Source organism: Staurois parvus, unplaced genomic scaffold (genome assembly GCF_062004578.1).
Source record: "Staurois parvus isolate SC_StPar_1 unplaced genomic scaffold, SC_StPar_1.0 ptg000609l, whole genome shotgun sequence".
Taxonomy (NCBI): domain Eukaryota; kingdom Metazoa; phylum Chordata; class Amphibia; order Anura; family Ranidae; genus Staurois; species Staurois parvus.
Window position 1 is genome coordinate 655,253 of NW_028318405.1, and position 12,642 is coordinate 667,894.

Below are 12,642 nucleotides of genomic sequence, written 5' to 3' on the forward strand. Positions count from 1 at the left end.
TTATGTGTATGTTGAATATATATGAAGTTTAAAGGGGAATTCTGAATTATTAAGCACTGTATGTACAAGGGACGTTGGGATTTATTGCCCTTTTTTGAGTTATATAATCAGTTTTATCACGAATTGTGTTTTATCCGTTTACATGTGCACAAACTTTTTTTTTTATCATTTTCTTTGCACATTTTTAGTGAGTTATACAAATTTAGTTATGCTGCAAATTTTTTTTTCTAATATTTGTTTTGTTATCAGTTATATCATTGGATCGATCAATAATTGTGTTTTATGTGTTAACATGTGTTTGTCATTTTCTTTCTCTGCACATTCATAGTGATTATACATTATCTCCAACCTCATCCACAGATACCGCCCAAATCGCCTGCTCTACTCCTCCCAAGATATCCTCCTCTCTTGCTCTCTCATCATCTCCTCCCACGCTTGCCTCCAGGACTTCTCCAGAGCCTCTCCCATCCTCTGGAACTCCCTACCACAGCATGTCCGGTCAGCTAGCACCCTGTCTGCCTTTAGGCGATCTTTGAAAACTCACTTCTTCAGGGAAGCCTACCCCACCTCCACCTAAGAACTGTACTTGAATCACCTCCACCAGATCACCCTCCGCAGCTATCACCTTTTGTATCACCTCCCCCTTCCTTTAGATTGTAAGCTCCATGATCCGGGCCCTCCTATTCCTTCTGTACTGAAATGTATTGTAATTGTACTGTCTCCCTTATATTGTAAAGTGCTGAGCAAACTGTTGGAGCTATATAAATCCTGTATAAGAATAATAATAGTAATTTATACGCATTTAGCCCAGGTTCACATATGTGCGGTGCGGTATATCGCATGTGATTCGCACAGGAACTGCACTGCATTACTGTGCAAATCACATGCGATATACCGCACCGCATTCCTGTGCAAATCACATGCGATTTGTGTGCGGAGCGATCGGACCCAGCATTTACTATATCTGGTCTCCCCGGACCCTGCATTTACTATATCTGGTCTCCCCGGACCCTGCATTCACTATATCCGCTCTCCCCGGACCCTGCATTCACTATATCCGCTCTCCCCGGACCCTGCATTCACTATATATGGTCTCCCCGGACCCCGCATTTACTATATCTGGTCTCCCCGGACCCTGCATTCACTATATCCGGTCTCCCCGGACCCTGCATTTACTATATTTGGTCTCCCCGGACCCTGCATTCACTATATCCGGTCTCCCCGGACCCTGCATTCACTATATCCGGTCTCCCCGGACCCCGCATTCACTATATCTGGTCTCCCCGGACCCTGCATTCACTATATCTGGTCTCCCCGGACCCTGCATTTACTATATCTGGTCTCCCCGGACCCTGCATTCACTATATCCGGTCTCCCCGGACCCCGCATTCACTATATCCGGTCTCCCCGGACCCTGCATTCACTATATCCGCTCTCCCCGGACCCTGCATTCACTATATCCGCTCTCCCCGGACCCTGCATTCACTATATCTGGTCTCCCCGGACACTGCATTCACTATATCTGGTCTCCCCGGACCCTGCATTCACTATATCTGGTCTCCCCGGACCCTGCACTCACTATATCTGGTCTCCCCGGACCCTGCATTCACTATATCTGCTCTCCCAGACCCTGCATTTACTATATCTGGTCTCCCCGGACCCTGCATTCACTATATCCGCTCTCCCCGGACCCTGCATTCACTATATCTGGTCTCCCCGGACCCTGCATTTACTATATCTGGTCTCCCCGGACCCTGCATTCACTATATCCGCTCTCCCCGGACCCTGCATTCACTATATCCGATCTCCAGACCCTGCATTCACTATATCCGGTCTCCCCGTACCCTGCATTTACTATATCTGGTCTCCCCGGACCCTGCATTCACTATATCCGGTCTCCCCGGACCCCGCATTCACTATATCCGGTCTCCCCGGACCCTGCATTCACTATATCCGCTCTCCCCGGACCCTGCATTCACTATATCTGCTCTCCCCGGACCCTGCATTCACTATATCCGCTCTCCCCGGACCCTGCATTCAATATATCCGATCTCCAGACCCTGCATTCACTATATCTGGTCTCCCCGAACCCTGCATTCACTATATCCGCTCTCCCCGGACCCTGCATTCACTATATCCGATCTCCAGACCCTGCATTCACTATATCTGGTCTCCCCGAACCCTGCATTCACTATATCTGGTCTCCCCGAACCCTGCATTCACTATATCTGGTCTCCCCGGACCCTGCATTCACTATATCTGGTCTCCCCGGACCCTGCATTCACTATATCTGGTCTCCCCGGACCCTGCATTCACTATATCTGGTCTCCCCGGACCCTGCATTCACTATATCTGGTCTCCCCGGACCTTGCATTCACTATATCTGGTCTCCCACAGTACACACAACATGGAAATGCAATTATTTTAGGAAATACAAACTGCTAAATACCTTTTCTCATCAGCAGTATACAGTACAGCAGTCTTGTGACTTCTATCAGTGTCCATCAGAGCAGTGGTTGAAGCTTGTAGGAGGAGTTTTCATTTTGCTCTATGAGGATGCAGAACCCCTGACCTCTGTCTGGACAGTGCTGATTGGCCCTGTGCTGATCACATGCACTCTCCCAAAAATAAAACCTGTCTAGCAATACACACCAAACTGAGCATGCGCAGACACGTGTCTCCACACGACATGTCTTATCAGGAGATAAGAGGGGGACACTGGAAGAGAGGGAGAATCAGAAGACAGGATCAAACAGCATTTTTACACAATGCAGAAGATTAACCCCTTAGGTTCCACAGTGAGTATAACAAGCATGCCTTACTGCATCTACAGACTGATTGTACTGTTGTGGGTTTAGTAACACTTTAGTGGTATATTGGTACATAGGGGAGCTGGATTTTAGAAAAAAAAAGGCAAACTTAGCCTTTCATTTTTGTTGAGCGACTTTCAATGATATTAGGTAGACCTGAATGGATCAGGAGGCTGCAACCAAGAAATAGTCGCTGGGCAAAGGTGTACAAAGGAATTTCAATCAACAATTTATATATCAATCCAATTTATATAGGACAGACAGCACACTTACTGACTAAGTAGGGTATCTGGGTTTGCGGTGACAAGATCAGTCTTTTTCCCCACATCATCCGTCCTGTTCAGTGGAGGAAAATGTAACCTAGAAGGTAAAAAAAATGGGAAGATTTAATGATTGAGGATGAGATAAATGGTAACAAATCTCATCTCGTTTCTTTACTCCTACCGGAACACAAAGTCAGCCCGGTCAATCTCAGATCCACAGAAGCTGCTGTCTAAAATTCCACCATTACCCACCACCGCACAGTTTTTTAATGGTTTCTTGAAAGGAGATTTCTGCAATGAGAGAGGCTGGATATTAATATTAAATTTACTAAGCTTTGTTACGGTGAAATACCGGGAACTTCTATACAAATACAGATTCAGTTCACACATAGGCAGCCAAGTGCTTGTTCCATATTTAGGATGCATCCAGCTTATCAACCAGAGGCCCTGGATGGACAGTTGGATAAATGGCTCTATATTTAGGATGTATCCGGTCTATAAACCTGAGGCTCTGGATGGACGGTTGGATAAATGGCTCTATATTTAGGATGTATCCGGTCTATAAACCAGAGGCCCTGGATGGACAGTTGGATAAATGGCTCTATATTTAGGATGTATCTGGTCTATAAACCAGAGGCTCTGGATGGACGGTTGGATAAATGATTCTATATTTAGGATGCATCTAGCTTATCAATCAGAGACTCTGGATGGACAGTTGGATAATTCGTTCTATATTTAGGATGTATCCAGCTTATCAACCAGAGGCTCTGGATGGACAGTTGGATAAATGGACCTATATTTAGGATGTATCTGGTCTATAAACCAGAGGCTCTGGATGGACGGTTGGATAAATGATTCTTTATTTAGGATGCATCTAGCTTATCAATCAGAGACTCTGGATGGACAGTTGGATAAATGGTTCTATATTTAGGATGTATCTGGTCTATAAACCAGAGGCTCTGGATGGACAGTTGGATAAATGGTTCTATATTTAGGATGTATCCGGTCTATAAACCAGAGGCTCTGGATGGGCAGTTGGATAAATGGTTCTATATTTAGGATGTATCCGGTCTATAAACCAGAGGCTCTGGGTGTACAGTTGGATAAATGGCTCTATATTTAGGATGTATCCGGTCTATAAACCAGAGGCTCTGGATGGACAGTTGGATAAATGGTTCTATATTTAGGATGTATCCGGTCTATAAACCAGAGGCTCTGGGTGTACAGTTGGATAAATGGCTCTATATTTAGGATGTATCTGGTCTATAAACCAGAGGCTCTGGATGGACAGTTGGATAAATGGTTCTATATTTAGGATGTATCCGGTCTATAAACCAGAGGCTCTGGATGGACAGTTGGATAAATTGTTCCATATTTAGGATGTTTCCGGTCTAACAACTTGAGATTCTGGGTGGACAGTTGGATAAATGGTTCTATATTTAGAACGGAGTGTTTTGAAAACGCTGCTAATATTACCTGTGTAAAGTCATGTTAACAACATGAGTTTTCCAGCTTTTTTTTATCATTTTTGCATTAGCCTTTAGCGGCGTTTATGGCGTTTTCCTGCCTTTGCATTTTTAGTGTTTTTTTAGCTTTTTTTGGTAAAAAAGTCCAAAAATGCCTGTTTGTGGCAGTTTTACTGTGTTTTGCTGTGTTTTTCAGCTTCAGTCCTCATGCACACTGAACGTTTTGATAATGTTGGTAACATTAGCTGTGTAAAGTCAAGTAAAAACTTTGAGTTTTTCATCTATATTTAGCATTTTTGCATTAGTGTGTAGTGGTGTTTTTCCGCGTTTAGCGACGTTTTTCCGTGTTTGCGTTTGTTAGGGGTTTTTTTCACCAAAGAAAACATTTTTTTGGTAAGCTGCTGGCATCTTAGCAACCACTATCTTTCTTTGAATAATAGACTTGAAGCTTTGCTGTCAGTCACAGCAAGCAGATTGAAGGTAGAGGACCACTGTGGAACATTTACTTTGTGCGATATTACTTTTTGGACCTTATTATTATTATTTTTATAAGGCACTTTCTGTTCAGTGTGTGTGTGTAAGATTATGTGCGATTATATAATATTTTATTTTTTTTGCGAATGACTAACCATTACCATTGGTACTATGAACCTCTTACACATTTATGTGGAGGGGGTGAATATCTGAGGGTTCCAGATTTGATAAAATGCCCTCCCTGCATATACCCACATCCACTGAGCTAGGGATGTGGGAATAAGACCCTCGCCCCATCAACATGGGAATACTGTGCTTTGCCTGGCATGTTACCCTACTCATACCAGAGCCACATCAAAGATAAGACTCTATTATTGATTTTAGGGGCACCCACACTGTTTTTTCTTTAAATCAGCATTGGTTGTGTACAGGGGCGGACTGACCAATTGAGCTCCCGGGCGCTGCCCAAGGGCTCGGGGTCAGTAGGGGGCCCCATGAGATGCCCCTGGTACCTTTCATTTGCTTTTTCATAGGCTTTTGGGTGTGGGCATGGACACAGGGGCCCAATGTCCCCTATTGCCAGGGGCCCCATGAGTTGTCAGTCCACCCCTGGTTGTGTAGCACTACACAGCCAGTCAACACACGCCTTCTTCTTCCACTCTTGCACACTGAGACAGTAACTAGTCCTTAGGCTTGTTTTTGTGATATTATTAAGGGGTATTGGACCTGGATGGGGTTGAGGGATGCATGGGATGCCAAAGGAACTGTGAGGACAAACTATGTACAAGTCTATGGAAAAGAAGTAAAAACTTGTCTCTTCTTTGAGAGTACTCCAGTTCTTCAGACCCCAGATGAATCCTCCTCTTCACCCAGCAGTGCTAAGGGTAATCCGTGGGCAAGGGGACCCAGAAGCTGCCAAAGATTAAAGAGTCTCGGCTGAGGATCTATTTGGGTTTTCCACCTAATTGCCCTCTCCCCTTATCCAGCCCAGTGTTTGTAAAGTTACTCACACTGTCCTTCCTGGTAGCTTTATGGGTTTGTGGCTGACTTCAGGCCCTCCACTTGGCTGGCCCACTGCCCAGGCCATCCCTTTTATTAGACGGTGGTACATTGGAGGTCCCCTCTTCCAGCACCTGCCTGTAGGTAGGCCCCTTCCCTGGGCCCCATCCCAGGCTCCACACTCCAGTCTCCTACTCCATCTTCCATGTGACACACACTGACCATTTCCTGTTGATCAGGCTCAATCAGGGGCGGACTGACCATTCGAGCAGTCGGGCACTGCCCAAGGGCCCGGGGTCAGTAGGGGGCCCCATGAAATGCCCCTAGTACCTTTTTTATAGTCTTTTTTGAGTGTGGGCAAGGACACAGGGGCCCCATGATCCCCTATTGCCCGAGGGCCTCATGAGTTCTCAGTCCACCCCTGGGCTCAATCATACCTGAAGGTTAGGAACCAAGCATCTTCTTTTTGTTTTTTTGTTTTTTCTTTTCTTATGATCCATATCAGGCCCTCATCTAGTTTAAGGGTCTGGTATGGATATAGCGAGTAACCTTTTTTAACTAACAGAGGGAAGCTGGCAGTAAAATATAATTTACTGGCAATTTAAATTGTACTTTCTTTCTTTGTAAATGTCATGTGTGCTTGTGTACATCATACAGGTAAGCCCTTCACAAGCCGGTATATGCCTCCTCCAGGCAAGTTAAATATGGAATTGCGCATCTTAATATTTCACTTTAAGCATTATTAAAAGAGCTGCTCCCTCCAAATATTATTTTAAACTTTAATACTTTGCATGGGTACATGCCCCCTCATCCCCGTCTAACTATTGCTTTCTCTCTCTCTCTGTTCCTCATGCCAAATCTTTCTCACAAATGTTAAATAGCAGCTGTGAAAACTGTGTGTAAAAATTGACTTTACCTTTGATAAGTTTTCCTTCAACACGTACCTTTGGTAGGATACTATAAAGGCTCTCGGTAACATTTCTGGATTTCTGGTGTTGTGGTTCATACTGAATGATTTGTCCCATCGGAGTGTTCTCCTGTGTCACAACCAGCGAGTAGGAGGCATTGCAACACTTCCGAAAATTTGTCCTGTGTAAGATGTGGAAGCTGTTAGTAAATCCTGAGAGTTACAACAAATGAAGGTACAGGTTCAGCTGACTACAGTATATTTGAAAGGAAACTTGTCAGGGCAGCCCTGTGAGAACTGCCATGTGTGCCGAAAAGTATACGAAGACAGCAAGCTTTAGGATTGCATTGTTAATTGACTATTTAAGGAGTCAGGGTAGCACAACATGTATGGAGACATTTTCTCTCGCGTGCTCTTTCTCTCTTCTCTGCCCCCCCCCCCTCTCTTTTTCTCTTCTCCCTCTCCTTTTGTCCCTCTTCTCCTTTCCCCTCCCTATCTCTCTCTCTCCCCTCCCCATCTCTTTCTTCAATTCAATTCAAAAAAGCTTTATTGGCAGGACCAAATACATTTTAGCATTGCCAAAGTGATTTAAGAGTTTGGGTTGGATAGGAAAAGGAGACGGAAGGTAGGGATAGCTCCTAGGGCAATTTTTTTTTGGGGGAGGGGGGGTTTAATGGATAATATAAAGGTGGATATGTGGTAAGACCATGCAGAGGATTTATAAGTCCACAATTTGTCATGCCCCTTTCAGTATACAGTATGGCATACTGTGATATATTGTACAGCTATTTTCACTCTTCTCCCAATAGATTATGACGTTTCCTCCTCTCTTCTATAGAATTAAAGCCTGGGATGAGAGCAGAGAGTCTCTGGAAGTGTGTCTCCCTCACTGATGAGTATTTGAGGCACTGTAGCAGGAAGCGGACCTCATCATACTCTCCTTGGAATTGTAGGTCTGTCTGTGCTGTCCTAATTTGATTTGATTTCAAGGTTGTGGGTGCTTAGTATGTACAGGCTCAGATCTGCCTGTCTTTGGGGCCTTATAGAACCTTCAAGTATGGGCCAGTTTATAGCACTTCTGCAATGACTGGTAAGAAGTTTGTTTCTTGGACTTTTTTATTTAATTTCTCCATTCTGCTACATATTTTTTTTTTTTTGGGGGGGGGGATTGTTCATTATGTCTTTTATTTGAGATTTTGTCAGGCTGCATTGTTGGGAGTTTGGGATGGACAATGAACCGTTGCAGGCTGCACAGCTTGGCCTAGTCCTGTAAGGCTTTATGGTGGTATGAGTTGAGCCTGCTGTTTTGTAGATGGTCCCAGTATGATAGCATCCTCTTCAATACTGCAAGCAGTAAGGGAAAACTGCCCAGCTTAGGCTGGCAAGCACTTTTGGAGGTTCTTTTATGGACTTGAAGGAGGTGTCTTAATCCCAGATGAAATATTTCTGTTGGATTAGAGTCCCATTTGCATTGGTCTGGGTAGTTGATAGGACCCCATACTAAAAAGGATTGGTGTATTGACACTGTCAAAGATTGTAAACCAGACTGTTGGTTGTAGTTTTAGGTGGAACAACTGTCTCCTGATGGCATGGAAAGCACTGCATGCCTTGTCTTTTAAGGCCTCTTTGGCTGGCTTGAAACCTCCTGATTAGTTCATTTTTAGGCCGAGGTATGTGCAGCTGTTAGATTCACGAAGATTGCAGTTGTTTAATGTAAAGGAAGTCCTCTTTATTTGTTTTGTGTTCTTCCTTCAAAACACCATGATTTTTGTTTGAGTTAATAGGTAGTGTCCATGTCTCACTGTATTTCTGTGGCACTTCCAGGCTGCCTTTTAGGTCTCCTTCTGTTGGTGACATTAGTAGGAGATCATCCACACACAGCAGGAACTTCACCTCAGTAACAAGTAAAGTTAGTCCAGGTGCTGAAGAGGATTCTAGAGCTGCAGCTATTTCACTGATGTACACTCACCAGCCTCTTTATTAGGTGCACCTTACTAGTACAGGATTGGACCCTTTTCTCAGAGATTCCTTAGAGATTCCTCAGAGATTGTGGTCCACATTGACATGAAAGCATGCTTTTCTATCATCTCAAACCAGTCTGCCCATTCTTCTCTGACCTCTGACATCAACAAGGCATTTTACTCCACACAACTGCCACTCACTGGATATTTTCTCTTTTTCAGACCATTCTCTGTAAACCCTAGACATGGTTGTACATGAACATCTCAGTAGCTCAGCAGTTTTTTAAATACTCAGACCAGCCCATCTGGCACCAACCATGCCACATTCAAAGTCACTTAAATCCACTTTTTCCCCATTCTGATGCTCGGTTTGAACTTCAGCAAGTCGTCTTCACCACCTCTAGATACCTAAATGCATTGAGTTGCTGTCATGTGATTGGCTGATTATCAATTTGTGTTACCAAGCAATTGAACAGGTGTACATAATAAAGTGGCCGGTGAGTGTATACATTATGTTGAAGAGGGTTGGACTAAGACTGAAGTCTTATCTGACTCCACAGGCCTGTTGGAAGTGCTTGGTTCTTTTCCCATTCACATTGACGCTGCAACTGCCCTTGATGACATCAAATGTTTTTCCTCCTATTCCACTCTTTCCACTAGTTTGAGGAAAAGGCCTGGGTGCCACACTGAATCATAGTCCTTGTTGAAGTCCACAAAACAGGCAAATTTCTTTCCATGTTTTGTATTGTGGACATGGTTTTTGATGAGATTGTGAAGGGTATAGATGTGGTAGACGTAGATGTGTAGTGTAATGGTTTGAAATTGACCCGACCTGGCTGAGGACATTATGTTGTGTCAGGAAGTTGAGGATTCTTTTGTTCAAAAATCTGTTAAATAGTGTTCCCAGTGCGCTACTGACACATATCCCTCTGTAGTTGGCTGGATCATACTGGTCCCCACTTTTATGTATGGGTGCCATGAGGCCTTGGTTCTACGCAGGTAGAAACCAGCACTCAGGAGCAGGTTGAACACTTTACATATTGTAACTCTCTCTCTTCCCACTCTCTTGTTCTCTCTCTCTCTTCCCCCACCCCCTTTCCCATCTCTCTACCTCAAATAAGCTTTATTGACATTGAAGGGTGTGTAGGCAGTCTATTTTCTTCACTGCAGGTGGCGATCATCCACAGTGGCAATGCAATTGGAGGAGGAGGTAAAGGGAAACTTAGTTCCTCTATGACAGGGTTTCTCAACCAGGGTTTCATGGAACCCTAAGGTTCCTTTAGAGGTGGCTAGGGGTTCCTTGAGCAATGAGCAATTTCTTCCTCTCAGATAAGTTCCCAGTGATACCAGTGATCTTTTTAACTTTCTATAAGGGGGTAATTTTTCCTAGTTACTACAAGTATAAGGAGCATTCTTACCACTGGCCATCACACTAATGTATCAGAAGTTGTAGATAAAGTAATTTTTATCAGGGGTTCCTTGAGACATTTAAGTTATTCCTGTGTTGAAAAGGTTGAGAAAGGCTGCTCTATGGTTTTCTCAGTCATGAAGAGGCAGCTATCCAATTGGATGCTGGCACTCTGTGTGATTTTGGTGGCCATCTTGGGTCAAGCAGAGTTTATTTAAGACCCTGGCTCCTGGGCTTGATGTACATTTTGAGAGTGGCTAGAGAAGAGACAGATCACCCGTCTGTCAGGGACATTTGTTAGTGTCAGGGAGAGGTTCCAGAGGTGTGGTGCAAGTGCAGGGACATGATATCCTTCCAGGAAGCCTGCCCATTTGAGTGCAGACTGGTCAGGCCGCATTCAGCTCCTTGAGACAGACACTGTCAGCTCTTCTGATACACCACTCTACTGCTGATTGTTATCACAAGTTGTGAGTGCTCCCGGTCAGGTTACCTTCTCACCAGGGCTGTTTTGTATTGCTGGACTTCTGTTACAATATATATTCTTGTTACTGAACTTGGACACATCACGCTGCACCTTCAAACAGGTGCACAAAGGGCTTCACTGCACACCAAGGTGAATTACTGATAGTGAACATGGAAATATTTCTGTTTTATGGGCATTGTTTAATGGTGCCAATGCAAATGAAGAATTACTATGGGTTGAGAAGGGGATGGAAAAGAGGTAAGTACAGTTAACAAAATTCAGAATGCAATACATATTTTACCAGAAATTGAAAGTGATAATATATGTTCTCCTCTGTGTCATTTAGTTAGCAGTTACATATACTATACTCACAGTGTAGCGCTCTCTAGGTAGCTAGGTTGTTGCTTGTTAGTCAGAGGCTGGGTAGCATTCTGGGAGCAGCCTAAGAGTGAGACAGGAGTTCACCTCAGTACAGGCTGGGAGGCTCTACAGGTCAGGGATTCTGGATCCCCCTCCCTAATCTTCCAGAAACTGAGAGAAGTTTCTGGAAGAGGGTAGAAGGCCCAGATTTGCATGTTTAGGGGAACTTGGCCAATCCTCAGGCAGGAGGCCAGGCCTGGTGACCAAGGACAACCCTTAAGTGTGACAGAGCCTGGGCAGCAGGGGAGTTGGGTGGAAGATGGACTGAAAGAAGACTGGAGTATGGAGCCTGGGAGGGGACCCCAGGGAGAGGAGCTTACCTACAGGCAGGATGCTGGAAAGGAGGATCTTCACTGTCCAGAGTCTCCTAGGGAGGACATCCTGAGCAGCAGAGAAGGAGCCAGCCTAACGTAAGGCCTGAAGGCAGCCACCAACCCACAAGCTAACAGGACAGGACAGTGTGAGTACTCCTACACCCCCTGGCCCAGACAAAGAAAGAGGGCAGTCAGCTGCAAGTCCCAACCAGGGCCGGTGCTAGATTATTTTGCACCCTAGGCAATACCAGCTACTTGTGCCCCCCCACAAAAAAATAATAATTAATATTAAATCAAAAAAGCTTGAAACTGCTAAACTTCTTTTAATTTGCAAAAATAAGTGCCAAAAGATGCCACCAGCACCAATATTAAAGACAAAATCAGTATCACGAATGGACTGTATTGGTGGCTGGCAGTGGCAGGGTGACAGTTGCAGTGAGTGGAGGATGATGGATCCGCACTCTGACCCCAGGCTGGAATTCTCAATGCAATGGGGAGAGATGACAGCAGGCAGCCCAGCCCACATGCACAGAAAACACCTGAACTGAGCGATCCCACACAGTGACATATCTGACACAACACACCACCAACACTCATACAGATCAGCAAACGCAGCAGGCACTAGAAGAGCAGGCTGTGGGATCGTGATGATATCATTACTCACCGACACATTGCACATGTAATGGATGGCCGGACGGGTCACACTCAAATAGACGAGAGACATCGGAGTCAGACATTACCATCCTCCGCAGGCACAGCTCTCTCTCCTCTGATGAATGGGAATAGAAGGGATGGAACTCCACAGTGGTTAGCAGCCACCAGACGGCTTGCAGTAAGGGACTGTGTCTAAGAGGAATACTGGAAGAAGCGGAAGCTCAGCTGTTACATTGGCCCCAGACACCGGGCATCTTCCTGTGTCCTTTCTTCCTCCCTTCTGCCACCCCTGCCCTCAGCTGAAGGATCATTCATGACATGATGGCTTCCCATGCAGAAAGAGTGCCCAACTGGCTGTAACCAGGTGTCCCTAGGTGTCAGTGCGCCCTAGGCAGCTGCCTAGTTTTTCTAGTGGAAGCAGTGACCATGGACCCAACTAGTTCTCATCCGAGACCACTTCCATGTTAGCTCTTGGAATCCCTTGCCCAAGAATACCCTCAGTT

The 12,642-nt window shown here is 44.9% G+C and overlaps 1 protein-coding gene across 1 annotated transcript in view; it reads right to left on the reverse strand.

Annotated features, from left to right (window-relative positions):
- Positions 1-12,642, reverse strand: part of LOC149449635 (alpha-2,8-sialyltransferase 8F-like) — a 39,784-nt gene that overhangs the window by 3,705 nt on the left and 23,437 nt on the right. The window contains exons 4-6 of the mRNA XM_089692974.1: positions 6,957-7,101; positions 3,255-3,364; positions 3,084-3,170 (exon numbers count right to left, since the gene is read on the reverse strand). Coding sequence (XP_089549100.1) covers positions 3,084-3,170; positions 3,255-3,364; positions 6,957-7,101 — 342 coding nt within the window. The remainder of the gene's footprint in view (positions 1-3,083; positions 3,171-3,254; positions 3,365-6,956; positions 7,102-12,642) is intronic.